Below are 27666 nucleotides of genomic sequence, written 5' to 3'. Positions count from 1 at the left end.
GTGGCGGGGGGCTGTTTTTTCCCTCTCCTTTCTCCCAGCCATATGCAAATGCTTTCAGTTCAAGTAATGCGCTAATGGAAACCCTAACACATTAATAAATGTTTAGCGAGAGAGAGAGCATGCATGATCGTACGTAATTAGACACTCAACGGAGGAGTTCTGTTGGCACAACTCTCTGGCTCCCTTTCTGTATTTTCCTCCATCATCCCCTAAGAGAGATGCAGAGGGAGGCAGGGAGGAGAGGGTGGGGCAGGGTCCAGCTCTGGACTCACCACTGGGTGGCCTCTGCAGCTGCTCCCTTCTCCAGGCCTCAGGGTCTTCATCCCTCCAATGGGGACATTTGTCCCGCTCTGCCCACTTCACAGATGCCCTGTAAAGTATCAATATCTAATCACCAGGGTGGTTTTCCACACATTCCCTGGCAGCCCAGTTCCCTTCTTCCTGCCGTCAGGACTTTGTATAAAGCACTGGACTGCTCGCTGCCTCCTGGGCAGGTAGAGCGGAGGGCGAAGGGAGAGGCCTCAGGACAGGACAGGGTCTTCGCAGCCAGGGCCCCAGCACCTCCACTAGTCCCCATGGCGGCAGAAGGGAAATCACCCCCCTCCGTCACTGAGCCAGCCTATGAAGCACGGCGGGCACAGAAAAGGTCCCCAATAAACGTCAGCTCCCCTCCCCAGCTTCTCATCGGCCCTCGAGCTGCCGAATCGGACACTTGCCGGTGCTCGGGAGAAGGGACCTTCCTGGAACTTCAAACGAAACCCACCCGCTCCAGGAGCTGAAGGAAGGGGAAAGCTTCAGGTCACCTTGGGGGGCTAGGGGATGGTGGGGAGCAGGGGGGCCTGGCCCCAGCTGGGAAGTAGAGAGTCGACTCCAGAGCCCCTGGGAGCGGCAGCCCTCTTTGCCACCTTCTTTAGAGCCAGATATCTTATCTTCTCGTTGAGATGGAGCCCCGTTAAAACCAAAATAAATAAATATTTTTAAAAACCCGTTCCCCTACCATTCCCATTTCGATTAGATTAAATTTTAAGAGCACACAAATGTAATGTTCCTCTCAGATCAAATTAGAAACAGGTGCACTTTTGCATAAGGAAATTAAGTTGCAGACAATACGAAGATTTGTGAAAATGCAGGCACGGATGATGAAAATAAGTAGCCCTTTTATTTGTAATTATTGAGGCAATCTGTTCACAAAGTGTACATGTTAATGGTCTGACAGATCTGTGGACTCCAGCAGGCTGCCGTGAACAACTCAGAGCCGTTCTGAAAGTAACAGATTTTTTTTTCTTAGAAAATATATGTACATTCTCTTCTCCCTCTCCTGGCAGTATTTACAAGGCATGAAATGCCATAAATAGGAATTCCGTGGTTACACAAGGCCCCTCCCTAGAGTTCAAACTTGATCTGGGCAGAAGACACATTCTGACAGTTTAACTCTTCCTTCGATAGCCCAGCTGCCTGCAAGGCGGCCGGGAGGGGGCAGGTGGTCCCGAGGCTGCCGGTCAAGGGCTGGGGTCGTCGATGCGCCTCCGGCAGTAGGGGCAGCAGGTGTGCTGAAGCACCAGCAGCTCGTAGTCCTCTGAGTGGAACATCTGAGGAGAGATGGCCGGGACCCCAGGCCGCAGCTCTGGGCGCTCAGCAGCCCCAAGCTTGGTGGGGACCACTGACCTTCCAAGGGCAGGTGGCTTGGCAGTGAGTCGGGACTAGAAACACCACATCCAGGCCACCTTTGTCTGAGGACTGGGAGGGAGGGGGAGAAGGTCGGAGGCCCCTTTTTTTCCTAAATGAAGTTCAAAGGTGCATCACATTTGCCCAGCCCTCCTGGTTTAAGGGCAGGTACAGAAAGCACAGGGTCAGGGGCAAGTCCACTCCAGACAGCCCATGGAATGCATGTGAGAGTGGGGAGGGCCTAAGGATGGCCGAGTCTTTCTCCCAACTCGGAGCCCTGGCCTTGGCCTTGGCCGCTGAGGGACACCTGTGTTCCTCCCAGATGCCTGGCCTCCCTAAGGGGACATCTGGGAAATGGAAAAGCAGTGGAGACGAGAAACTGGGAACCACACACGAGCTGCAGGCAGCAGGCAAGGTACCTGGAAGCAGGAGGGGCACATGGTGATGGAGGCGTCGGGCAGGAGGGAGCGGAAGTACTGCCACCGCAGGGGCGGGGGCCAGCGCTTGATGAGCACGTCCCGCCGGCTCATGGAGCGCAGCACCGAGCGGTTCACCACCACGGGCACAAACTCCAAGCCACCTTGCTGTAGGGCAGGCGGGGAGAGGGGCACCAGGGCCCTCACTCAGCCACGGGGACATGTTTACGTGGATGATGATCCCACAGAGGACCCCAGACACTTCCCCCACCGGGTCCCTCAATAGAACCTGGCCAGGCCACCTCTGTGAAGGCACCTTCTCTCCCCCGAGTGGCCCCGACAGGGAGTGTGCGCAGAAAAGGGACCCAAGACCACCCTGCCAGCAGGCCTCATGGGCCTCAGCAGCCCGTCACTCAGAGGGGCGCCCTCACCTCAAAGCTCAGCTTGGCTGTGAAGGGGTCATCGTCTCCCATGGAGTCCAGGGTCTCGTCCAGCCTCAGAGTCTGGGAAGCTGCAGGAGCTAGTCAAGGACGGGACCTGAGGCCGAGGGACAGGCCCCACCCTCCACCCGATGCGTTGAGACCCACGGGAGCTCCCTCCAGGCCTTGAGTGGCACTCTCCCTACCAGCCGTGGGGAAGCGTGGCAAGGTCTGTGGAGTGGCTTTCCAGATGGAGGGATGGAGGGAATGTGGGCCGGGGTGACGCCGCGGTCACACGAGGCCGGGGCCACACCCAGAGCACAGGTGGGGAAGGAGGAGACAAGGGGCTCTGACGGGCCTCTGCTGCCTCCTCAGACCAGGCACGGCTCATGGAGACCGGCGAGAAGCGCCGTGTGAGCGGAGGCCTGTGGGCCTGCTGGTGTGGGAGCAGCAACGATGGGCCTGGCTGGGAACCACGGCCGGCAAACCCGCCAGCTCCTGGAGAAACACTCAGCAGCTGCCGGGTGGTCTGCAGGCACCTGAGGTGGCCTCGCAGATCCTGTTTCAGGGAGAAGGCGGAGAGCGCCTGCGGATCCCAGGGAGCCGCCCCTCTGCCAGGCTGGCTGGGTCCGATGAGGAAGGGCCCCCCAGGGGAAGGGAGGCTGCTGGTGCCGAGTCAGGCGCGGGACATGGCCCCGCACAGCAGCTACGACCCAGCCTAAGCATCTGACGTGAGTGTGTAGAGGGTGGGCGTGAGTGCAGATACGGTTCCCGTCTCTGTCCTTCAGTAAACAACTGCCTGGGTGTTCCTCAATCCTGCTCCTCCAAACGTGGTCCACAGACCAGCGGCATCGGCCTCGTCTGAAAGCTCGTAGAAACACCGGCTCCCAGTCCACCGAGACCTGCCCACCCAGCTGCCGTGTGCTCACAAGGCCCACCGTGTGCACGCCGTAGCTCGGCTGGGACCACGACTGCGGTCCTGGCCACAGGGACACCTGACGTGTTCCAGGGAGGGCGTGCCCCGGGGTTTATGCTGACACGCTGGGAGAAGCGCCGGGGGTCGCAGGGCTGATGGGATGCAGGCTGGGCACTGCTGGTGGGGACAGGGCAGGTGCGGCCTACGAATGAAGCTACCAGAGGATAGCAGGCCCCAGAGGACAGGAGGCAGGCTCCCGTCAGCGCTGAGCAAGCATCTGGGTGAGGCTGAGCACCCGTCCATGCTAGGTTTCTCTACACCCTTTTGTTGCCTGGCCTGTCCAAGTTGTGTCTCTGTCCCTTGTCCATAAAAGTGACCTGACCAGAAGAGCTGGGCCACCGATACAGGCGTCATACGCCGCGTTGGCTGCTCACCAGCCCCACACAGCCAGAAGCAGGGGAGCGCCTTTCAGGAGCCAGGGGTGGGTGGGAGGCCCTCCTGGGTGGAAGGCCAAGGCGGCATCTCCACTTCCATGTGCCACTTCTGGCCTGTGGGCACGTGCTGTCCCCTCCTGCACCGCTGCACCCTGGCCAGCGCTCTGCCCATTTCTGGCCCTATGCCTGCTCCCACATGGTCCTCACCATCACACAGGGTGGCCTGCCCTGCCCTGGCCTTACCCCCCAAGGCCCCTGCCTCCTGGCGTGCTCCCAGGCCGACGCTCAGCTGACCCACACAGGGTCTGGCCAGCACCCAGGATACTGTTGCTTGCGATCTCTTGCCATTTATTCTCACGCTTGTGTCTTGGCGCCTCCAGGTCAATTAGGGAGACGGCTTCTTCATCAGTAATCCCCTCCTCCAGGTAGAATTCAACCAGGTGCAGCACCTCTGCAGGCACAGGGAGGGGGAGGGGCTGGGGCTGGAATGCTCTCACCAGGCAGCGCGAGGGGGTGGAAGGGTCCCAGAGCTCCTTCCCCACCCAGCACAGGCCTCTCTGAAAGCTGGCAGGTGCAGCATTGCTGCCTGCCACACATCTGGGGTAAGCAAGCATGTGTGCGTGTACGTGTGTGTGCGTGCAGGCATGCGTGTGTACGCAAGGGTGAGCACCGGGGGCCTTTACCCCTGCTCTGTCCCCCTAGGAGCCGGAGGGACTCCTCTACAACGGAAGAGAAGCGTCTCTGCACAGCTACTGGGAAAGGGCTTTTGACCCTCGTCAACATGGAAGAAGCTGGGGCTTGAGAGCCACATCAGCCTCGCAGACGGAGGGCCTGACTAGCGGCGCCTCTTCCCAGGCATTTTCATCAGGCAGCGCTGCACACTGGGCTCTGAGGGGTGGGTGCTTCAGGTCGGGGCAGCACTGGGGTCCTGCCTCTGGGAACCTGGAGTGACTGTGTGTGTCAGGCGGGGTGGGGGTCTCACAGTCCCCGATTTCCAAAGGAGGACACAGGTGCCCCACCCACATGCCGGCCGCCCCAACCGCACACAGCACTCACCATAGGAAGAGGCTGAGAAGACGAAGGGCTGGCGGCAATTGATGCAAACGTTGCCCAGGTTGTTTAGCAGCGGGTTGTTGGTGGAGCAGCGGTAGCACAAGGGCACCAGCTCCTACAAAACGTCAGCACCACAAAGGCCCGAGGGCCCAGCAGGGGTGGGGTGGGGTCCAGCCCCGTCTCCTCCCCTGGCTTCAGCTCCCTGGGGCCTGGCGGCTGAGAGGAAAGGCCACCTGGGTAGGTGGGGAGGGGGCACTGGAGAGGGCACAGCGCACAGGCTCTGAGCTGTGGCAAAGCAGCATAAGGGCCTACAGGGACCACAGCGGTGCTGGACACCCCCTTCCCAGGCAGGGCTCAGCAGCGCGGTTCTCCTGGCAGGAATGACAACCACCGCGGCCCCCGTTTACCAGCCAGTCCCTGTGCTCCATGGACTGCGCTAAGCACATTACCCACGTTGGCTCACTTCTCTTCACAGCTTCTCGTGGGAAAGCTATTAGGCGCATCCCCATTTCATAGAGCTGGAGACCGAGGAAATGGGGGAACTGGGATTTGAACCTAGATCTGTCTGATGCCAAGTCTCTGCTCTGTGCTTGAAGGAGGGGACTGTGAAAGAGACAGCGGCTGGTTGGGTTGGAGGAAGGCGGGCTGGGGCACTGACTGAGCTGCAGACACTCGGAGTAGATTTGCTGGCAAGTGACAAACCGGTTCCAGAAGGGGTGGGCTAGGGGAGGGGCTCCTAGGCTGAGGTGAAGGCAGGGCCAACCTGGGCACTGGGGCAAAGCAGACCTGGAGCCTCGGGAGAGCTAGGAAGCAAGGGAGGGCAGGGCTGTGGCGGAGAAGAGAGGACACAGAGAGGGAAGAGGGGAGAGAGTTGGCAAGCCAGGGCTTGGGTGGCGGGCGGGCGGGAGCGCAAAGCCCCAGGAGCACGGCAGCCATCTACAAATGAACCCAGGTCGCACTAGGAGGTGTCAGGAGAAGCCTCCTGCCCGAGGGGGCCGCGCCCTCACCTCGCTGTCCTGGAAGGGCTTGGAGCGGATGGTCAGGCTGCCCAGCTCAATGGACTTCTGGAACCTGGCGGGGGTCTGCAGGCCCTGCAGTTTGTCATAGGCGTGCCGGGCCAGCTTGTAGGCACCCAGTGCTTTGCTCTGTTTGGCTAGAGTGAAGAGTGTGTTCCTGCCAATAACGACGTTAAGGACAGTAGAGGTCACTCCAGGCCCGAGAGCTGGCACTGCCCACCTCTGGAGCGAGCTCCGTGCTGGAACGCAGCTCGTGCTGGTGCCAGGAGAGCACGGGAAGGAGTCTGAGCACTGCCTCGCTCATTCGTGGGATGTAAGTATATTTCTCAGGTATCAAGGCCCAGAGATTTTTCCAGAGATAGAGACAGCGTAGTTTCCATTAATATTTTGATCTTGCTTGGGGTTTCTGGGCCTGCTGACGGCTCACTCTGTACCCTGCCCAAGCCAAAACGGCTCCCTTGGCCTCACCCAGCCTGCCAGCCAGGCCCCAGGATGCCTGGCACCAAGCACCCCCCTGCTCCAGCCCCGCCAACGGAGCCTGGTCCCAGACCGCCCCGGTGCAGACACTTCTCTGCCTGCACTTCACCAAGGCCATGGCGAGCTCTGAGCGCAGCCTCCCTTGCTCCAAGGCCCTCCTTGGAACTCCTAGGCTTTGTGCTCCATCTCAGGTCACCTCAAAGGCCGGCTGTGCCCAGGCCTGGCCTGCCCTTCCTCCCCTCCCTCCACCTATGACTGCCCTTCCCCACTTCTCCCTAACACGCCTCAGCTAAATGAGGCCCAGGCCCAACCTCCTCCCCACTCTCCCTCCCCAGGCTCCTGTTCCCCACACCCCCAGCGTGGCCCCGCCCACCCCAGCAGTCACGTGGAGGCCAGTTTCCTTGTCTGTGTCTCCACCGTGCCTGATCAGAGTCAGGCGCTGTGTCGGGAGCTGTTTCCACATCCCCAGTGGACAGCAAGGGTGAAGCTCAGGGCAAGGGTTCAGTCAAACTCTGCTGACTTGAACAGAACTTGCAGCAAAGGCCGGGTGTAGGTCCCGAGAGCCCCTTGGTCTGTGGCAGCTTCCCCTGAAATGTAAATGACGGGCCTGAAACCCTTTAGAGAAGCTAGTTCTCACCTCTGAACCCTCGACTGGGAGGGTATTTTACTCAAGGAAAGAAGGCAGGGTTGGGTGGGGCTGGGAAGGGGCTTAGAGATAGTGGTGTTTAGAAGAGGACATGGGTTTATTACGACTTTTATCACTTTGAGGACCTTCAGGATTTGGGGTCATTTCCTGGTCGTTTCTGGCAGCACAGGCCCTCAGGCCCTGCCTCCGCTCACGGCCCCTCCGTGGCCCTTACCAGACAGAGAAGGAGAGTCCGGGTCACAGGGAGGCCCTCAGGCCGCTGCCCCTCCAGCCTGGCACGCAGGGGGCCTTCAGCTCCTCCCTCCCCCCACCTCACTTCCCTCCAAGCCCTTCCAGGCACTGGGTGCTCCCCTGGAACATGTACTCCACGTCTTCCCTGGTTACCTCAGCCTACAGGATGGCTGTCACCTCCTCTAGGCAGCCTTCGCCAACCCTGGCCCCGGCCTAGCTGCATTCCACCCTGGGACACAGCACACGCCCCACTGAACCAGGCCCTGACACTTGTCACCTCCCCATTTGATGGCAGTTTGTCGCCTACTGCCTGGTCCGGGGCCGGGGATGCAGCAGGTGCTCTGTCCACCTGGGCTGAATAAACGGTCCCCCCCCCACCCCCCAGGGAAGTGCCCAATATTCCAAGCCCCGAAGGCCTGGCGTTTCCTTCACTTCAGTCACACCCTCATCTGTGGGTTCTGGGAGGGCCTGGACAGTGTGTTGGCCAGAGGCCTGCTGCAGGGCCCAGCCCAGAGAGCCCTGAAAACTAATCCTCCCTTGGTGCTCCCTCGGTCTCCCTGGCTGAGCCTCTCTTCCAGCCGAACAGCAGCGGCAGGGCGAGCTCTCTCCCCTCCCCGAGGCAGCTGGAGAGAGGGAAACTTCTGCCAGCAAAGTGCTCTGGCCATTAGACAAGAGGGGCGGGACAGAGGGTGGGGTGAGAGAAAGGATACACTTTAGAGATGCCCAGGGGAGTGTCCTTGGTCAGGCTGTGCAGCAGGAACCTGGAGATGTTGAAGAGCGTTTCGGGAAGGTGGAAACTGAACGGCTCCTCCTGCCGTGAGGAAAGCAAACAGGATTGAATTTCTCAGCCGAGCTGCTGCTGGGCTGGGCGAGAGGCAGACACCAGTAACTCCAAGCGACTTCAACAGAACAGCAGACCCACCCAGTGGGCACCTACTGTGTGCCGGGCGCCTGCAGCCACTGCCTCTGGTGGTCCCCAACCCAACCCCGTGAGGGAAGCACTGTCATCCTCACTGTGCTGACAAGAAAACCGAGGCCTCGAGAGATGATCTGCCCAAGTCACCAGCTAGAAAGGAGTGGAGCTGGGATTCAAACCCAGGTCTGATCCCAAAGCCCAACAATGTCTTTCTCCCAAGCTCACTGCCTCTGGGGTCAGTAAGGATTCCACTTCCCTGAGCTCAAGCTGTCTCCAAGTAGCTCTAGAAGAGGAGACCTTTATGCGGTTTAAGACATGACCTCCATATAAGCACGTCTTTAAGCGGAGGCAATTAACCCCTTGTAGGATGAAATCGCAGGCCTCTTCTCTGCTGTACAGCAGCAGCCTGACTGTGCGACGCCCACAGGTGTGCCAGGCGCTGGGGCTCCCAGCTGCATCCCTCCGCCCCCAGAGCCCGGCACAGGCCCTGACAGACAGGCACTCAAGACATGCGGAGTTGAAGGAACAGGTCTTCTGCACCCAGAGGCTGCCAGAAGCTCAACACAGTAGAGCAGAGGGAACTTTCTATCAGGAGGAGTCTATAAAAGATTAAGAAAACCCTGTTTCGAAGGAATCTGGCGCGCGGCTTTAGATGACAAGATGAAAGCAGGCCAGCTACCCACCCCCAGCCCCCACCAGTGAGCACCTAATGGTAATAAAACTGACATTTCCTGAAGGGTCTTGCTAGGCCACAGCCATCACTGAGCCACCAGGACTTAGGCCCTCAGTTTGTGAGGGTCTTAGGTCTCAGTTTGTGAGGACTCACTTTACACTACTTCTTTGGTCCAGAACCCAGCATTCTCTCTTTAGTTCTCACTTAAATTTCTATAGCTTCTGTTAGTTCCAAGAACCCAAGAAAACCTGAGAGTGCATCCTTTTCTGGGTGACAGCCAGGGAGAAGCCTGCCTCTGGTTATACTGCACTAGATGTGGGAGCTAAGAAATGTCCCAGAAAGAGGAGGGAGTGTGTGTGTTGGGGGGGGGGGGTCCTCGGGATTCGCACCTCTCCTCTGGGAAGGACGCCATTATCTCAGAAAAGGTCTGATGCTTCCCTTTCCAGCCTGCTCTGAATCAGAGCTGCTCTGCCGGGCCCTGATGCCAAACCCTAAAACACCACACCCACCTCCAGACCTTTGCTCCCACTGTGACCTCTGCCAGGAATGCCCTTCCTCGTCCTCTTCACTTGCCCCATTCTTACTTATCTCCCACCTCTTGGCTTGGGGGCCACCTCTCCGAGGAAGTCCTCTAAGCGTCTCCTTTGCGGGAACTGCACTGCAGTCGCCTGTTACTAGACTATGAGCTCCTGGGGGGCAGGGACAATGTCTCCTTCAGCACTGTGCCCGAGGTCTTGGCACAGGGCGTGTCACACAGCGGGCATTTGTTGAATGAAGGAAGGGCCCAGTGAAGAAGCCTGAGCTGGGATGAAGAGCCAGGCCCTGCAAGTGAGTGTGAAGCTGCCACAAGCTCACAGCTGCATCAGGTCCTGGGGCAGAGCTCAGCTGTTCCAGAGAGGAGACCGCCAGGCCCCTGCCTCCAGGGGCCAAGGGCGATGAAGAGCAGGGAGAGACGGAGCTGGGTCCCAAAGTGGCTCAGGCAAATTGAGACCGGGCTGGGCCCTGACTTCCACCCTGAGTTTGGGGTCTTTAATTTGGAGGGCTTCCTTCCAGGTAAGCACCTGATAGAGATAAGGGGCCCCAAAAAGACGGTAGGGAAGATGAGGTCCCTCGAGACCACTGGGCCTGGTGCGGGGAAGAGGTGAGATGCAGGGCTAATGGCTCAGGCAGGGAACCTCCCCTCCCCACAAGAGTCATTCTTGCCAGACTTCCCCCAGAGGCAGAGAATGTGCCAGGAGCTCAGCACAAATGAGGGGAAAGAGGCACCAAGGGTGGAAGGCAGGGCCTTTGAGACACCCAAAGGCAACTGCTCAGCCTGCGGGGAGTGGGCCAATGGAAAACTGGTTTGAGGCCTCCGCACAGGGCAGTGGGAAGAGCTGAGACTCGTGCAGGGTCACTCTTCCAAGTGCTTCCCAATATTAACTCACTGAATCCTCACAACAATGCCATCAGGTAGGTACGGTTATTATCCTCCTTTTACAGAGAAGGAAGCTGAAGCACAGAGGAAAGTAAACGACTTGCCCAAGGTCACACAGTGGAGCTGGGGCGTGAGGCCAGGGGTCTGCCTTCTCTAAATTAGTGGGGTGGGGGGCTAAGAGCACAGGCTCAAAGTCAGCCTGCCTGGGTTCAAGTCCTGGCTCTGCTACTTACTAGCTGTGGGATCTCTCTATCCAGTGCCTCAGTTTCTTCATCTGTAAGATGGGGATGACAGCACTTATCTCACTGCATGGTTGAAAGGCTGACACAATAAAGCCCTCAGCACATTGCCTGGTATGTAGCAAGTGCTCAATAAAGGCCGTCTATTGATATTACCCTCTGGCTTACGAGCACAGGATAAGCTCACGTTGTTGAGTGATCGAAGGTACACAAAATAGGGAGGCTGATAACAATCTGTCACCTGTTCCCTACTGTCAGGAGGCAGATTTAAAATGGCTTAATCAGAAGGATCCAGGAGTAACTAAAAAGAACTATTTGGGTCTCTGGAGATCAAGGCAACACTCTTCTTTATAGAGAAGGAAACTGAGGGTCAGAGAGGAGAAGTAAATTGCTCAAGGTCACATAGCAGGTCAGTGGCAGGGCCAGGGAAGAGACCTCAGGCCTTTGGTTAGAGCTAGACCTTCACCCACCTAGAAGAGAGGGCCCCAGGCAACGTCCCCCACCGATCACTTAGAGAGACGGCACTTTAAGTGGCTAATCCAGTCTGCCTGAGTCATCCAAACCTGAAGCAAGCAACCAGAAGGGCCCACTCCAGCTCTGGCTTGCTAATTCTGAAGCCCACATGCTGCACCTCAAACAAGTAACCAATCAAGGAAAATCAAAGTTCCAAACTGTCTCCCAGGAGGAGATGAGGATTTCTCAGCAGGTCATCATGCCCTGGGTTTACCCTCCATCCAGAGGTCTGCTGCTCTGTTAAGACGTACCCAGGGCTCCCAGCTCAGCCGGGACTGGTGCCCCCGCCAGGACTCATCTCCCGGCCACCTTACCGTGTACCGCTGAATGGCGTGGTAGCCGTGGTACAGCTCAGCCAAGTGCTGGAAGTGGTGGAACTTGCCGAGCATCACGTCCTTCTGGGCAGGGTCTGCAGGGCACAGCGGGAGGGGAGCAGGGCAGGAGGGAGAGGACGTGTCAGACTGTGCAGGTTCTCCCCTGACACCAGACCTAAGCCAGGGAGATGGGAATGGCACTCTGTGCAGGAGCTGCGCTATCCTGAGGCAGCTAACGTCTCGGCGGGGCAGAGCACACAGCAGGACTTCTCTCAGGGTCATTCCCTGGGGGAGGGCCAGCTGTGCGAGAGGGCGATCACTGGCATCCAGACAAGCCAGAGCCACCTGGCAGGGAGGGTGGACAGACGTCAAGTTCATTCACGCTCACCTCATGGCTCTTCCCTCTGTGTCCTTGCGTATCAAATCACAAACCACTGGCCAGAACAAAAAATGCCACCTTCTGCTAGAGCTTGACAGCTTTCAAACTATAACCATGGTTCTGGGAGGCTCACAGCAGCCTTATGAAGGAAGCAGGGCGGGATGACCCCCACGCTACAGATGGGGCTGCAGTGCGGAGGAAGGACTGTGACTTGTTGTACGAGTCGCCTAGCTGCTCCAATGCCAGTGTCTTTCCCACTCCTGCAGGCTGGCCTCGGCCCAGTGGAGAGCATCTCCCTGCCCCGTCCGCTTCCAGAACTCCCTCAGTGCATCATGGGAAGTCTTGTGAAAGAAAGCAACATCGAAACTATCTTCCTGCCTGGGATGAGCGAGAATCTGGAGTGTGTTACTGTAAAAGGATCTCTTTTTCACCTTTTCATTTAGTTCAACATTTTGAAACCACGGCTCAGCCAGGTCCAGTTACAGGTTCCCAGGTAGCAGGGAAAAGATATGTTCTGAATTAGCAACACAGGGCAAAGCCCAGGGCTTTAATTAAAACCTTGCAGCTCTTCCGATGTTTATCTTGGTGCCAGAGTGGGGCCGGGAAAACAAGCGGCCCTGCTGATGTTTACTTACCTTGAGCTATATCGAGGCACTGCATGGACAGCATCCAGTAATAATAGGCAGCGTCATTAAATCTGCTCTCGACCACGGCATTGTGTGTGAGCTGCTCCAGCACCCTGACTGCTTCCCCCTGCCGCCCGGCCTTGTGGAACGCTGCAGGGGCACAAAAGCACACACCATGGGGGGAGTTGGGTGGAATTCTGCAGGGCTTGCAAGGGGCTGCTGTAGAAGTAGGACCCTTGTCGGAGCATCTGCAGCACCGCGCTGCTGGGATGCGCCTCTCAGGCCAGAGGCTATAAATAACCAAGGCTACATCCTGAAAAAAAGTACAGAGAGATATACGCCTTTTTGGCTGGGAAAAGGCAACCCGCTTTGGCAAGGCATGGCAGACAGAGAAAGCTGAGGGGCCAAACTGCAGGGCAAAGTCCAAGGACAGAAGCGCTGCTCACCGTCAGTGAGGTTCTGCCCCCTGCCCTGTTCCAGGACAAAGCCTAGTGACTCCCCAGGTGACTAACAGGACCTGGCACTCTAACGGCCTCGGTGGTTTTACAGAGTGCTTTTGTTGATGATTCCCTCACAACAGAATCTGTGAGTCTGTTGGATCGTCACAACAGATCTAGGAAGACGCTTTTGAATGCACTCGCAAGGGGGAGGTAAAGTGGCACACCCAAGGTCACAGAACCGAGCCCGACTCAAGCGCTTGGTCAGTCTCCAACTGAGTGCTTTTTGATGACAACCTTGGAAAATCTGGCTTGGTTCTAGCAACCAAACATTTGTGAAAACAAGCAAAGATTTCTCAGTCGTTCTCACATCCACTTAACAGAAATTTCTTGAGTCCCTACTGTGTGGCCAGACCCGCGGGATGTTGGGGGCAGCTGGGGAAGCACTTCTAGCTGTGATGCTTGCCCACATGTGGGTGGCTCAGATGATCCAAATCCTCTGCGTTAGGGAAGGAAAAGGTCTGGCCTTTGTTCCAGTCTCATCTCCAATCTCTTGTCTGAGTACCAAGTTACTATGGCGATGGATTCTTGGAAGGACAGACCAGACAGATGGATAGGTTGATGTGTTTTGCCCAAACATGCACATACTTCAGCAACTGGGTACTCTGGAAATGCTGAAGCAATGGAGAACATGCTGTCCTTCAACGGGGCCTTTCAGCTGAGGAGCTTCCACAGGGAGCCACTCCGAAATGTGTCCGGAGGTGGCAACTGTTCCCACAGAGAAGTGCAAATGGGATGCTATGGAACATGACACATCCAACTGCAATTAGAATACTTCCTAGAGAGGCAGTGAACCCTAGTTGGGAGAATCAGCCTCCCCAGTCTGACAGATCCTGGTCCAATTCTGGCTTTGCCACTCTGTGGCTTTGGGACTTTGCAGGGCACAGTTAGCCTCTGCGTCTCTGTAGGCTACTGCCGAGGTGCAAGGTTATGTGATTAAGCACCCAGTCAGTGCCTGACACACAGAAGGCCATCACATTTAAAAATTATTATTACCATTTAAAGCGCTAGACTTCCTCTCACTCCTGTGCCCAGCCGTTTTACCACTGGGTATGCTGAGGAGCAGAGGACACCCCGTTTCCCTGAGCCAGAAGCAGAACCCAAGTTTCTCTTCCGGGTGAGGAAAGTGGCAGGTGGACCATTCTGGCCATTCTGCGGCCACTCTCCTTCCGTCCTCCCCCACTCTGCCTCAAATTCCCTCTCTGCCACCTCCTAGCTGTGGGACTTCAGACAAATCCCTTTACCTCTTCCAACCTCAGTTTTCTCACCTACAAAACGGTACCTACATCACAGGGCTGCTGCGAGGAATAAACAGGAAGATACACTGGAGCTCACGGTGCTTTGCTCAGAGAGGAGACAGGACCTGCTGAAGGTCCTGGGGCATGTGAGTGGTGGGCCCGGGTGCATCCCACGCAGAGCCCGTGCTCCTCCCACGGCTCCATGGCCTTTCAGCACCAAGCACATCACAGCCACCGAGGAAGCTGTCTGTCTTGGGGCCCACGGCAGGAGGGCTGGGCAGCCTACCTGACGCGTGTGTCTTGGCAGTGCTTTCTCCTGCCCCTTGTGCAAGGTGCCAGTCTATGTGGCCTACCTTTCTGGGCTTCCTCAAAACGATCGTTCTCTGCTAGCCACTGAGCGTAGGGCACGTAGATGTCATCCTTAAACTCGGGATGCTTCTCACCCAAGGCGAAGGCCTAGAGGAAGGAGCAAATGGCTTCTTAATAAAGCAGCCCCCGCAGCCCCCATGAAAACACGGGCGCTTGGCTGAATCCATCAGGGATGTCATATTTTGCCAGCCTGACAACTCGGAGGAGGAGAGTGCCTCCCCCCCCCACCACCCCCAGAAACGCAAAAACAAATCAGCTCTTTGAAAACAAAAGGCAATTAACAGCAATATGCAAGCAACTGGATTCAGTAACAACACAGTCTGTTTCTGAACCACAGAAGTGGCACAGAATCGGAAACATTTTATTTTGAGGCTTTGCGTGGGCTCCTGTCGCGCTGCAAACAGATTTCTTTTAATTGCAGGCGACACCTAAGGAAAGATAATTGACATTATCATCATTGCTGCTTATTAGCTGTCAAAGATGACCGTGGTCGTGGTGCTGCATGGGACCCGGTGACTGCTTCATCTAAGCCTCAGAACCACCTGTCAGACCGGGAGAACCGGAAATGAGTCACGGGGGAAAATATGTGGCAACGGGGAGAAAGTCTGCCTCATGCACAGCCAAGATGCTCTAATTTATGCTGCTTGAGAAATCTGATAAATGTATCTTGAGAAGCCATTATTGCCTCTGTCCCTGGCTCCACCTTTTCTCATCAGTGACCCTGTCACCTCACCAAATGGAGCCAATTAGCGGGGAGACAAGAGTCAGACAGCTCTTACCAGCAAAGGCCTTGCAGCGGCTCTGCAGACCAGACCACAGTGGGTGGGTGGGGAGGGTGAGGACGGTGTGCACAGCTCTCATCCCCTCGAGGATGAATTTTAATCCAGGGCACAGGGAGCCAGTCAGCTGGAGGGCGGGACTTAAGCCACAGAGGGGCAGCACACCAGCTGCTCCACCAGCCCCACCACAGCCATCTCTCCCGCTGGCCTGGCTAATTCTCTGACCGACCCTCACGACAGAGGAGTCGGGGGGAGGGGGCCGGGAAGAGGAGGAGGAGCTGGCCCCTGAAATGGCTCCGGCCGTTTCAGGGAAAGTACAGGTGGCATCTTCTGCCAAAATGCCAGCCAGCAGGTTTTAAATGTCACACAGGTGTGCCTCCCTGTCTGCGATGCTTCAGCCCGTGGTGCTGGTCAGAGGCAGCTCAGACCAACAGCAGGCAGTGGGGGCTGTCACGTTAACTCCCACATCCTTGGGGTCCATCACTGGGCTGGCACACAGCCAGCAGGCCATAAAGATTTTCCGAATGAATGAACGAATAAGCGAACAAACAGAAAGCGAGTACGGAGAGGCCCTCCAGGATACTCTGGCTCAGAGAATTCACAGGTGAGTCTCGTAACTGCCAGGCCAATGTTCACACCCACAAGGAGGACAGCTGCTCTCCACCCAAACCCCCCAAATCCCCATGTCCCGGGGCTCAGGGAGGGCCCCCTATACTCACCTCATCCCAGCGCTGGGTGTCCACGTGCAGGTGAACCAAGGACTTCAGGTCACCAATCTTCAGGTAGGTCTCGGCAGCATAGCCAGGGTTATCCAGCTTCTTGAAGTAGTGGGCGCACATCAGCAGGGGCTCCCGCTCGGCCTTGTCCAGCTTACGGGCAATGTCGATGAGCCTGGAGCGGTGAGAGCAAGGGAGGAGATGGACTCCCAGGAAGGGAGCCCGGTGGAAGGAAGCGAGCGTCTGCGTCTTCCCAGGGCAGGCTCGGTGTTGATTCATGCTGACGTCCCCAGGCCTCCGTATGGCGCCATGGCCCCTGGTGCTTGACGGGAGGTTATTAATTGAGTGAATACTTAATCCAGAAACGCTGCTTGGTAAAGGACACCAGCTCCCCCACCTCTTGCGCCTTTCACAGGAGTTAGGAACCTATCCAGCAAGCTTTACTCATCACCTACGGGCGTCAAGCTCAGCGCCATGAGCTTTCGCATGTGTGATCTCACTGAACCTTCACCGCCCTAAGGGGGTGGTACTGCTATTCCCATTTAACACATGAGGAGACTAGAGGCTAGGGTGAAAGGTGAAGCAACCTGCCCAAGACTCTGCAGCCAGGAAGTGGCAGAGTGCCCTTTCCAGCACCATTTGAGGAATTCTCACAGGAAAGTAGAAGCAGAGGTGGGAGATGTCTTCTGGGACAGGACCTCTCAAGGAAGAGGCATGTGCGGTTCTGCTCTGAGCTCTGGAAGGAAGGCCTGCAGGGAATCTTGACTGTGCCTCTCCTCCTGGCCAAAGTGCTGACCAGGCTGAGGGGCCATGGGGACCACTGGTTCACCACTTTTCCCCAGTGGTAGCCAGCCCTGCCACTGCTCGTGGGCTCATGAGGCTGCGTGGAAAGTGCTTGTTCCCTCTGGTCAGGCCGGGGTTTTGAGTAAAACCAGCTCTCCCAAGGGAAAGGGGTTCTACCCAGCTCGCTCTTTGTGAGAAGCAGCTGTAGCAAAGCCCTGTCTCAGAGACAGGCGAGCTCAGGGAGGCCTGTCAATCTGTCCTTAGAATAATAATGGCATCTAAAAATAACACTTCTCAGCAAAGAAAGGACACGTGTTGAGGGAAAGGTGGCACAGGCAGCACCTCCGCCCCCGCCCCGCCCATTAACCCTAATGTCCCTGGAGGAGAAGCACCTTTTACAGCCAGGCCTGGAAGAAGGACAGAACATGCTTAATGTCTCCTTTCTGCACTAGTTAAGTATCCCCAGGGTAACCTGATTCATATAAGCTGCAAATGAAAGTGACAGGCAAAACCAGAGGATTGAGTGGGGGACCTAAAGCTGCCTGGCTCTCTCCTGTACCACACCTTTCATGAATAGAATAACTGGGGGGCAAAATCTGCACCTCTATCTTCAAGAAACGTTATCCTTGGACAAGAGAAAGATGGGGTAGTAGGTCACCCACCCAGGTCCCTTTGTGAGGGACCACACCAACCACCTGACTTAGCCATCAACCAGCCCCTCCCCCTCCCAGGTCCCGGGCCACTGCTACCTGTTTCTAGAACAGCCAACAGCTTTCAGGGCTTAGACTGAGCCAAACTCAGGAGCCACTCCCTCACCTCTTCTCCTGTGCCAGCTGTAGCAGCCGATACGTGTGTACATGTGTGAGCACAAAGCCCACTCTCCCTGACGGTGGGAGGAGAAAGCCCTCTGCCTGAAGGTCTGATGCTCTAAGAGTCCTAAGACCAAATCCATGCTCTGTCTGGCAGCTCCACCCCAAGTCCCCGTTGCTTCTGTTCTCTGCCTTGAGTGAAATCACTGACCACCAGGCCCAGAGCTCAGAATCAGCTCTGCCGGCCCTGCCCCGCCGCACCCTGCCTTGGGTCCTGTCAGTTCACCTCCTCCACGTCTCTCTCGTTCTCTCAGCTGCCACACTGGCCACTTACCTGGTCCTCCTCTAGTTTTCCCTCCATCACCCCACCTGCTGCCTGAGTGGGCTTCTGAGAGCACAGCCCCGACCAGGGGTCCTCACCACCTACTGACAAATCTAAACGCCTCAGTTTGGCTGGCCCCGGAGGCCCTCCCGGTGAGGCCAGCCCCGATGCCCCTGCCACAGCCTGCATCCTCCACCCTCACCTGGACCCTTCATGTGACCAACGCCAACTTGTCCTGCTTGGGCAGTTCTTCCACCTGCACGATCTTCCCTTCCTACCAACTCTACCTCCTGAAATTCGTCAAATGACCTTCGTGCAAAGACTACCTCTCAGGAGAAGACATCCAGGGCTCCTCCCGTGAGAATTCACGTCTCCTTCCCTGACATGCTTAGGACTTTTCTTGTTCTTTTCAGGGCCTACCATCATACCGGTTATGGGCACTGAGATCAGTCTGTAGCTCTGCTCCACAAATTCCCAGCTACCTGGCCTTATACGATCACTTGGTCCCTGAACCTTGGTTTCCTCCTTTGAAGGTGGGCATGGAAACACCAACGCGGAGGGTGTGGGGGAGAACCGAAGGCCGGCTCGGCTCGTAGGGAGGGCTCAGGGAATGGCAGCCCCGGGACCTGGGTGGCTCCCCCCTCAGTCCCCACCACCCTTTCCCCAGGGCCTTGCTGAGCTTCCCAAAGGCAGCGACTGCCTCGTTCAGTCTCTGTGTCTCCCAAAAACCAAGTCACCATCACCTTCGGATCAGATACTTAGAGAAACACTAGTTTTTTCCTTGTCAGTCAAAACCAAGAGCTGACATGACATGACATGCTGCCAAATGCCTCTTGGGGCAGGGACTGAAAACCTACGTGTCAACCCAGCCGTGGTCGCCGCTGATCTCTATGGCCTTGCCGTGCTCGCCCGCCGAGATGTACATCTCCACGGCGGCTTTGGGCTCGTTGATATTTCGAGCCCAGTCGGCCTGTTTGGTGATTAGCATCTTTGTTTCTTTGGGGTCTCCAGATCCAAGGAAATCCTGAGGAAGCACAACAAACAAAAACATTCCGGATTAGAACTTCCTGCTGCCAGCATTACGTCAGGCTGCTGAAGGCTGCAGCAAGGAAGGGCCCCATTTGGCTGCAGCAGGCGGTCAGGATGCAGGCATGAGCCCGTACCCTCGGGGCGGACTGCAGGGCAGGCCCAAGTGCTGGGGAGGAGGGCTCGCAGGCCGCCCCACAGGTGCTCCTGGGGGTACGAGGTCAGTGTCAAGGACTATGGCCCTCAATGTTTCTTGCCCTTCCCACTAATGGACGTTTGTTCTTCAGCTAAACAACACTTTCCTGACTCTCTGGAGTACTGCACACAACCCCGCAGTGTGGGAGGTTTATGATCAGAGTACTTTGTTTCTCTCTCATATAGAGTTTGATGTATGTGTAACTATTCCTTTATAGTGACTTTACAAAATTTCAAACAGTCAGACCTAAAATCTTTATTCAGAGTGTAAGGATGATACCACACGTCTCAGAGTGAGGCTGAGTATGTGGTCCCCTGAACTTAAAGGAGGCAAGATGGTTTACAGAGTTCTACGACGGCCCCTCAGCCATCACCACACTGCAAGTATCACTGGCATCCGTTTTCTGACTCTGTTCACGTTCTGCTGCCTGAACTCAGGGCGTTGTCCCCTCGGCTTTGCCCCAGCTGTTTGCCTGGGGCCGACAAGGAGCAGGAGTGGTTTTGGTTATGGTTAATTACTTCTCAACAGGATAGTATCAGACCCTGTCCTGAGATCAGGTCTGCAGGGGTGGGGACAGCAGGAGGCCGTGGGGGATCTGAGGCAGGGGGAAGGGGTTGGGAGAGAACCCATGAAGGAGGAGAGGCCTGTGTTCCTTCTACCGCAACAGGGGCCTCTGAGGGGCCGTGCCCAGCTTCCCCAGGTTGGCCTTAGAATTTGCAAGAAACAGTCTCAGAATATCACCTCTTTTCAGGATACAGTTACCCAAAACATGTGTTGAGGGTTGCCATAGTTGAGGCAGCTTTTGGTGCTGACAATTTGAAAGGTGGGGCTTTTCAAAAAGGGAAATTGAGAGTGCTTGGAGCCCAGCTCTGCACTCCTCCTAAGAAGCAGTTTGTCTCAGGAATAATGTACCCTGCAGAGGCTGCGCTGTGTCAAGCTCACAAAGCATAAGAAAGCACTCATTTCTCCACTGTACATTCCTGCCTCTTTCATCAAAGATAACGTGACCACATGTGCATGGGTTTATCTCTGGGCTTTCTATCCTGTTCCACTGATCTATATTTCTGTTTCTGTGCCAGTATCATACTGTCTTGATTACTGTAGCTTTGTAGTATAGTCTGAAGTCAGGGAGCCTGATTCCTCCGGCTCCATTTTTCGTTCTCAAGATTGCTTTGGCTATTCGGGGTCTTTTGTGTTTCCATACAAATTGTGAACTTTTTTGTTCTAGTTCTGTGAAAAATGCCAGTGGTAGTTTGATAGGGATTGCATTGAATCTGTAGATTGCTTTGGGTAGTAGAGTCATTTTCACAATGTAGAGCAGAGAAAGGACAGCCTCTTCAATAAGTGGTGCTGGGACAACTGGACAGCTACATGTAAAAGTATGAGATTAGAACACTCCCTAACACCATACACAAAAATAAGCTCAAAATGGATTAAAGACCTAAATGTAAGGCCAGAAACTATCAAACTCTTAGAGGAAAACATAGGCAGAACACTCCATGACATAAATCACTGCAAGATTCTTTTTGACCCACCTTCTAGAGAAATGGAAATAAAAACAAAAATAAACAAATGGGACCTAATGAAACTTCAAAGCTTTTGCACAGCAAAGGAAACCATAAACAAGACCAAAAGACAACCCTCAGAATGGGAGAAAATATCTGCAAATGAAGCAACTGACAAAGGATTAATCTCCAAAATTTACAAGCAGCTCATGCAGCTCAACAACAAGAAAACAAACAACCCAATCCAAAAATGGGCAGAAGACCTAAATAGACATTTCTCCAAAGAAGATATACAGATGGCCAACAAACACATGAAAGAATGCTCAACATCATTAATCATTAGAGAAATGCAAATCAAAACTACAATGAGATATCATCTCACACCGGTCAGAATGGCCATCATCAAAAAATCTAGAAACAATAAATGCTGGAGAGGGTGTGGAGAAAAGGGAACACTCTTGCACTGCTGGTGGGAATGTGAATTGGTACAGCCACTATGGAGAACAGTATGGAGGTTCCTTAAAAAACTACAAATAGAACTACCATATGACCCAGCAATCCCACTACTGGGCATATACCCTGAGAAAACCATAATTCAAAAAGAGTCATGTACCAAAATGTTCACTGCAGCTCTATTTACAATAGCCAGGAGATGGAAGCAACCTAAGTGTCCATCATCGGATGAATGGATAAAGAAGATGTGGCACATATATACAATGGAATATTACTCAGCCATAAAAAGAAACGAAATTGAGTTATTTGTAGTGAGGTGGATGGACCTAGAGTCTGTCATACAGAGTGAATTAAGTCAGAAAGAGAAAGACAAATACCGTATGCTAACACATATATATGGAATCTAAGGGAAAAAAATGTCATGAAGAACCTAGGGGTAAGATGGAAATAAAGACACAGACCTACTAGAGAATGGACTTGAGGATATGGGGAGAGGGAAGGGTGAGCTGGGACAAAGTGAGAGAGTGGCATGGACATATATACACTACCAAATGTAAAATAGCTAGCTAGTGGGAAGCAGCCGCATAGCACAGGGAGATCAGCTCAGTGCTTTGTGACCACCTAGAGGGGTGGGATAGGGAGGGTGGGAGGCAAGGAGACCTAAGAGGGAAGAAATATGGAAACATATGTATATATATAACTGATTCACTTTGTTATAAAGCAGAAACTAGCACACCATTGTAAAGCAATTATACTCCAATAAAGATGTTAAAAAAAAAAAAAAGAAAGCACTCCTTTCCCCTGATTAGCACTCACTTGTCAGAAAAGTACAGTCAATGTATGCTAAAAACCCACTTGAACAATTAGCGTTCTCTTTTCTTCCATTTGCTTTCAGGGTAATTGGGTAGCCCCTAAAATAACATATTAGACTGGCCTAAGACAAGCGATTCTTTTCAGGAGAGGAAGGAGCATCATGACTCTGATGCTGAGGATCCAATAAAAGACAGGCCCGCCTCGCTGGCTTGGGGCTTTCCGCAGTGCACACAGGTGAAGGGGCTGGAAGGCAGCCGCTGACTACCTGCAGATGCCTGGTTTGGGCTGTTACAGACCCAGCCTTTACTCTTGGCAGCTACAACGTGTACTCTTTATGCCAACACAAAGCCGGAAACTCTTCTTTAACCTGGTTGGCTAAATGAGGTTAGCAGCTGGGGAAAACAGGCATCGTGAGAGAACAGGAATGTCCTTCAAAGGGAGTGCTCAGTGGACTCCGGGTGTCTCACTCTGTAGTGAGAAGGGTCAGAGGCTAAGAGCAAGCCATAAATTTGGGTCGTCAGTGTGGAGACCAGGCAGGGACACAGCTCCCGGGCTTGAAAGAGCCTCCTCCAGCCCCACGCTCCAGCTCCTGGAGCTCGGACCTAATAGAAGTTAAGTCTAAATGGTGCTTCAAGGCTCAGCAAACTGGGTTTCCAAAGGTTCTCTGGTCCCATGAAGCTAATTTACACGTTATCTGGGGCCACGGCAAAGACTCTGTCCCGGAGTGGACAGAAAGAGGCTGTGCTGAGTGATGAATGAGACTAAACAGTGTTCTCATGCTTGGTGATTTTGATAAGGATATACTACATAAGAGTTAAGAGCATTATAATTCCCTTTATCTCCATATAAACATGTCACTTCCCCGGAAAGCATACAATTTATTTGTACGTGGGAATGTAATTTAAAAATTTTCTGAAAACCAGATTGAATCTTGGGAAGCAATTTTCAAGTAAACAAAAACATGCCATGTTAATAAGCACTGTATCTTCCCCCACCCCCCGACATAATGTGTACGTACACATTTTCTCAAATTCAGACTGTCGGGGGTCGGGGGGGGGGAATGAAATGGAAGCAACCTACTTGGATCCTACTTGGAATTGTGATCAAAACCTGAAACCGGAAACAACCCCCAGCATATTTACCTTCATGGAGAGGCAGACCAGACGGACTGCATAAACGGGCTGCCTTTCTGGGTGGAAGAGCGTAGGCGCACAAAGCCCACTGGAAGTGTGAGGAGGGGCTTCAGTGCAGGGCGGGGTGGGGCTGGCGGGGGCCGGTCTGAAGGACGGCCATGCTGTGGTCACGCCTGGCTCCACTCACTCTCCCAGCCTTTCTACAGCTCGGCCTTTGTAAAGGGCTTCCTCGTGGGTTCATTTCTGCAATTCTCAGAACTGAGCTCAGCTGGACAAGGCGACCCTCCAAGAAGGAAATGGAAGCTGGCAAAGTGCGGAGCCTCCCCCAGGTCACCCACAGGGAGGCTGAGACTCACGCCCGCTCTCTGGGCACCACGGCAAGGTGCTGTCTCCTACGCCACAGCTGCCCACCAGGACTTTGCAGAGGACCCGGGAAGCGCTGTTGGTCCAGAAGAACAACTAAGCCTAGCTGTTCCTAAAGCCTGAATTCTACCCTCAGGGATTCGATCCTTTAGTTCAAGGTTTTATCCTTGGTTTAAATGTTGTCACCCCCAGAAAGAGACACCCTGATTTATGTGTTCTCAGTGTGAACGCACTGTTAAATTGTGTGTGTGTGTGTGTGTGTGTGTGTGATGTGTGTGGTGTGTGTGGTGGGGTTTGGGGGAGGATACAAAAGTTGAAGAGGGCAAAAAGGGGGCTACCTGAAGCACCCAGATCTGAGAGTTGGGGTGAAGGAGCCACCAAGGAAGAGACAGACTGGAGCCCAGGTGCTTGGCCAGGTACTGATGACCAGCAACTCCCGAGCCGCATCACAGGGACCCATGGATGGTAGAAGATAAAAGAGCACGCAGACATCTCCAGGAACAGAAAAGCAGGGGAAAAAATGGGGAGAATTTTCCATCTTGAACTCGTTAGCTAATTACCATTAATAGCCTCTAACTGGTTGTGGCTGATGACTCACTGAACATTCTGAAGCCTCTCTGAGGTTACCCGGAGACAGGTTAACAAAGGCACCTCCGTGGAAGGAAGATCCTGGCTGTTCCAGGCACCCACCCTCTTTTCACCCGCGCTAGGCGAACCTGCATGTGTCCTGGTGGTCTGGGGTCCTCAGTGGGACTCAGTCTCACACAAGCCACCAGGAGCTGCTCCAGGAAGACTGCCCTCACGTACCTTTAAAGGCCCAGACCTGTTGGGGACTAACCTTAACAGGGGCCCTCCAAATGCAAGAGGATATCTCCCCCAACCCCAGGCGAGCGATGGGGGCACAGTGTGCTCACAGTGGCGGCAAGGCCTCTGTCACAGCGCCTTTGAGGCCCAGTGCGAAGCCCAGCACCAAGCAGAGCAGGCACTTAGGAAACCTTGGCTGGAGTGAACCACGCTGGCCGGTGTGACGACAACGGCAGAACCAGCTCATGCCTGAGGACACAGGTTCTCAGTGGCTTCTGACAAAGGTTTGAGAGACTTTGTGGGAAACAGAACCCCGAACCCTTAACAAAGGGACTATGCTGGTTAGGACTCACCGTCCATCCAGTTCTGTCACTGACAAAGCTCTGAACCGTTACACTCTGTCCCTTTTGACATCAGCCTGAAAGGTCAGTTGTAGGTCAGCTTTAACCAGTGGCCTCCGATGGTTCCTCGTTTATCAATGTGCCCACAGCTGTTCTGAGGCCACAGCTACCGTCTGTCCGCACCACCTCTGGGGTAGACAGCCTGGAAGCCGCAGGGTCGGGATGGCAGTGGGCAGGCCGTGGCCGGGTTACCTTGGCGTACTCGAACATGCGGAGGTCTGTGTACATGTCGAGTGCGAGGTTCTCGTGCCCACTCCTCTTGTACAGTCTGGCGGCCTCGTGGAACTTCCCCTGGTAGGAAAACACATCTGCCAGAAACAGGTCATTGTTGGTCTCTCCCCGCTTCTTCCTCTCCTGGAAAAATTAGAAGCACAGGAAACGGCCTCTGCAGCCATGGCAGGAAGCAGCCTTTACAAAAGTTAGATGTTGCTATTTCAGGTTAAGCCCCTGGGCCTTCCTACTGGAACCTACGCTTGGCTCCTGGGCTGTTGTGTCTCTCACCTAGGTTTCTGGTGGGAATGCTTGACAACAAAAGCAGATTTTTTTTTTCCAGATGAGTGAAGATCAAAAGAGATGCAAACTTTTGTTTGTTTAATGGAAATTCCTCACGGCTGCTTCCTTATATATTAGTGAGGATGGTGTGTACCGCCCACTCGTAGGGGGCCCCCAAGCTCTAAGAGCTCCGAAATCCCCAGGCCTGGTTTGGCCGAGTTGTTACTCATGATAATGGTGGACAAGGACAAAGTTTAGGGTTTCTTCCCAAGAAAAAGACCAACAAAACAGGATAGAGAATCTTACTACGTCCCTGTCTCTAAAGAGAAGGCAAGCAACGCCGTGTGTTGAGAACCCACTAGGCGCCGGCTACTCCTCACCCAAGTGTCACACTGCGGGAAGCCGGGACTCGGGAGAGGGGCAGGTCGCGATCACACAGAACTGGCGTTTGGACTCTGTCTGACTCCAGATGCTCTCTGTTCCACATAATACACCCTTCGGAAACTCGTGATGGCCCCCAACAATACACCTGTGCGCGCAGGCAAACACACACACACACACACACACACACACAGAGATAGCAGTGCTGAGAATGAGAAGTAACTGGCACTCTCCCCTCCCTCCTGTGTTAGGGAACAGTCAATAGTCTACAGCTCAAGTATTTGTAAACACTCAATAGCACCCAATCTCTCATCCCCAGCAGTCTCCTTTTGCTTGTTTTCCAGCAAGTGTATCACAGTGGAGGAAGATGAAACATTGAATCAAACTCCTAGGCAAGGACTTCCCTGGTGGCACAGTGGTTGGGAGTCCGCCTGCCAATGCAGGGGACACGGCGGGTTCAACCCCTGGTCCGGGAGGATCCCACATGCTGCGGAGCAGCTAAGCCCGGGCGCCACAGCTATGGAGCCTGTGTTCTGCAGCCCACGAGCCACAGCTACTGAGCCCACATACTACAACTAAAGCCCACGCGCACCTAGAGCCTGTGCTCTGCAACAAGAGGAGCCCCCACTCGCTGCAACTAGAGAAAGCCTGCACGCAGCAACGAAGACCCAATGCAGCCAAAATTTAAAATTAATTAATTAATTTAAAAAAAAAAAACAACTCCTAGGCAAGCCGGTGAAAGTTATAACAGCTGCAGGCAATATGTTTCCCCCGACAGAAATAATTTTTAACCCCCCCCCCAAAAAAACCCCAAACTACACATAGTTTAGGCTAATCTGCCAAATAAACTAACTCCTAATAGTAGGAAATGAATTAAAATCTTGCAGTGAGACAAAGAAATAGGTTTCACTAGGCGTGGAATTTAGGCCAAATCTGTTCCGGGCCCCAGAACCCCACCATGATCAGTACAAAGGATTCCACACACTCAGTGTGTAAGAGCCACATGGACAGATGCCGTTCCTCCTGCTATCAGCACAGTTGCATCTCGCCCATCCAAAAGAAGCGCAGTAAAGAACCCCAGTTCTCTGGAACAATGCTGAATGCCTAGAAGCAAGCAACTAAGGCCTCAGAGCAAACAAAATGGATCCGCACTCAGAGGCACTTTGCTCTTTTTCAAGAGGCAATTCTTACAAGTTTACTTTGCCCAGCTCACAGCACACCGGAAGAGACAGTACACGGGATCTCAGTAAGACGTGATAAGTGGCCAGAGTTGGTCCTCACAGAGGTCGGTTACTTTTACACAGAGAAAAATTATGTTCCATGGCCTCCTGTTAAGACCCCTAGATCCAGACCAGCTGATCTACAAATATGGCCCCTAGTAGTAAGTGGTACTGGGCATCATGGGTAGGTGGCTCTGAAGAAACCCTTCACCGTGCAGGTGAGGAATGAACAGAAGACAGAGATGCTCCTTGTGACTGTGCTGGGGGAGGGAGAGGGTGTGCAGGGCAAGCGCCAGGAGCAACTTCCGGAGCAACTTCCGAGAGGGCAACACGGCCCAGAGGAAAGACAGCGGGAGCTTGGAAAACAAAACTGGCTTAAATTCCAACCCATCTTTTTGCCCTGGGGACGTGACCCAGCCTTTCTGGGCCTTAGTTTCCTTATTTATCAAATAGAGGTAAGAACAGCAGCTGCCTCATCAAGTGGCTGTGAGGATTTCAAATCGTGTGCACGTCAATCACGCGTGTGGCATGGAGCAGGCACTCAACAAACGGCAACTATTACTAGGCCAAGCAGGCTGTGAGCTCCCGCAGGCCTCTTCCACTCAGCTCTCTGCCCACTGGGCTCAGCCACACGGCTTGGCCCACGACAGGTGTTTATTATGCTGAACTGAATCGAAGGGAGGAGACATTTGCTGATCTCCTCACTGCTTCCATATGTGAATTCAAATGTATCTCACATTCCCGGAGCCTCACAATGAATCTGTTCAGAAGAAGAAATATGTAAACCTTTTTACGGACAGACAGCCTGAAGATGCACAGGAATGAAAAATATTTTCTCCCATCACCCAGCAAATGGTGCAGCTAGAACCAGCCTCTTTAGGCCCCCATCCGCCTCTGGGTGTGGCTGACGAGGTCCAGACCGGGACTGGTGGGCTGCGGGGAGGGCTCAGAGCTCCGCAGGCGCCAGCTGGGTCACACGCCTCCCTCCCCAGGGCCCATCCCTGCAGGTGGGTACA

The 27666-nt window shown here is 54.4% G+C and overlaps 1 protein-coding gene across 2 annotated transcripts in view; it reads right to left on the bottom strand.

Annotated features, from left to right (window-relative positions):
* Positions 1–1158: 1158 nt before the first annotated feature.
* Positions 1159–27666, bottom strand: part of IFT122 (intraflagellar transport 122) — a 70514-nt gene continuing 44006 nt past the window's right edge. For both annotated transcript variants that reach the window (XM_060023093.1, XM_060023092.1), the window contains 13 exons: positions 24750–24911; positions 18721–18887; positions 15953–16124; positions 14439–14541; positions 12360–12500; positions 11346–11440; positions 7984–8084; positions 5911–6076; positions 4907–5018; positions 4176–4301; positions 2513–2592; positions 2085–2249; positions 1159–1589 (listed from right to left, as the gene is read on the bottom strand). In XM_060023093.1, coding sequence (XP_059879076.1) covers positions 1500–1589; positions 2085–2249; positions 2513–2592; positions 4176–4301; positions 4907–5018; positions 5911–6076; positions 7984–8084; positions 11346–11440; positions 12360–12500; positions 14439–14541; positions 15953–16124; positions 18721–18887; positions 24750–24911 — 1680 coding nt within the window. In that variant the 3' untranslated portion in view covers positions 1159–1499. The remainder of the gene's footprint in view (positions 1590–2084; positions 2250–2512; positions 2593–4175; positions 4302–4906; positions 5019–5910; positions 6077–7983; positions 8085–11345; positions 11441–12359; positions 12501–14438; positions 14542–15952; positions 16125–18720; positions 18888–24749; positions 24912–27666) is intronic.

Source organism: Delphinus delphis, chromosome 10, assembly GCF_949987515.2.
Source record: "Delphinus delphis chromosome 10, mDelDel1.2, whole genome shotgun sequence".
Lineage (NCBI taxonomy): Eukaryota > Metazoa > Chordata > Mammalia > Artiodactyla > Delphinidae > Delphinus > Delphinus delphis.
The sequence above is the reverse complement of the archived record's forward strand: the minus strand, read 5'-3'. Positions and strand labels throughout refer to the sequence as shown.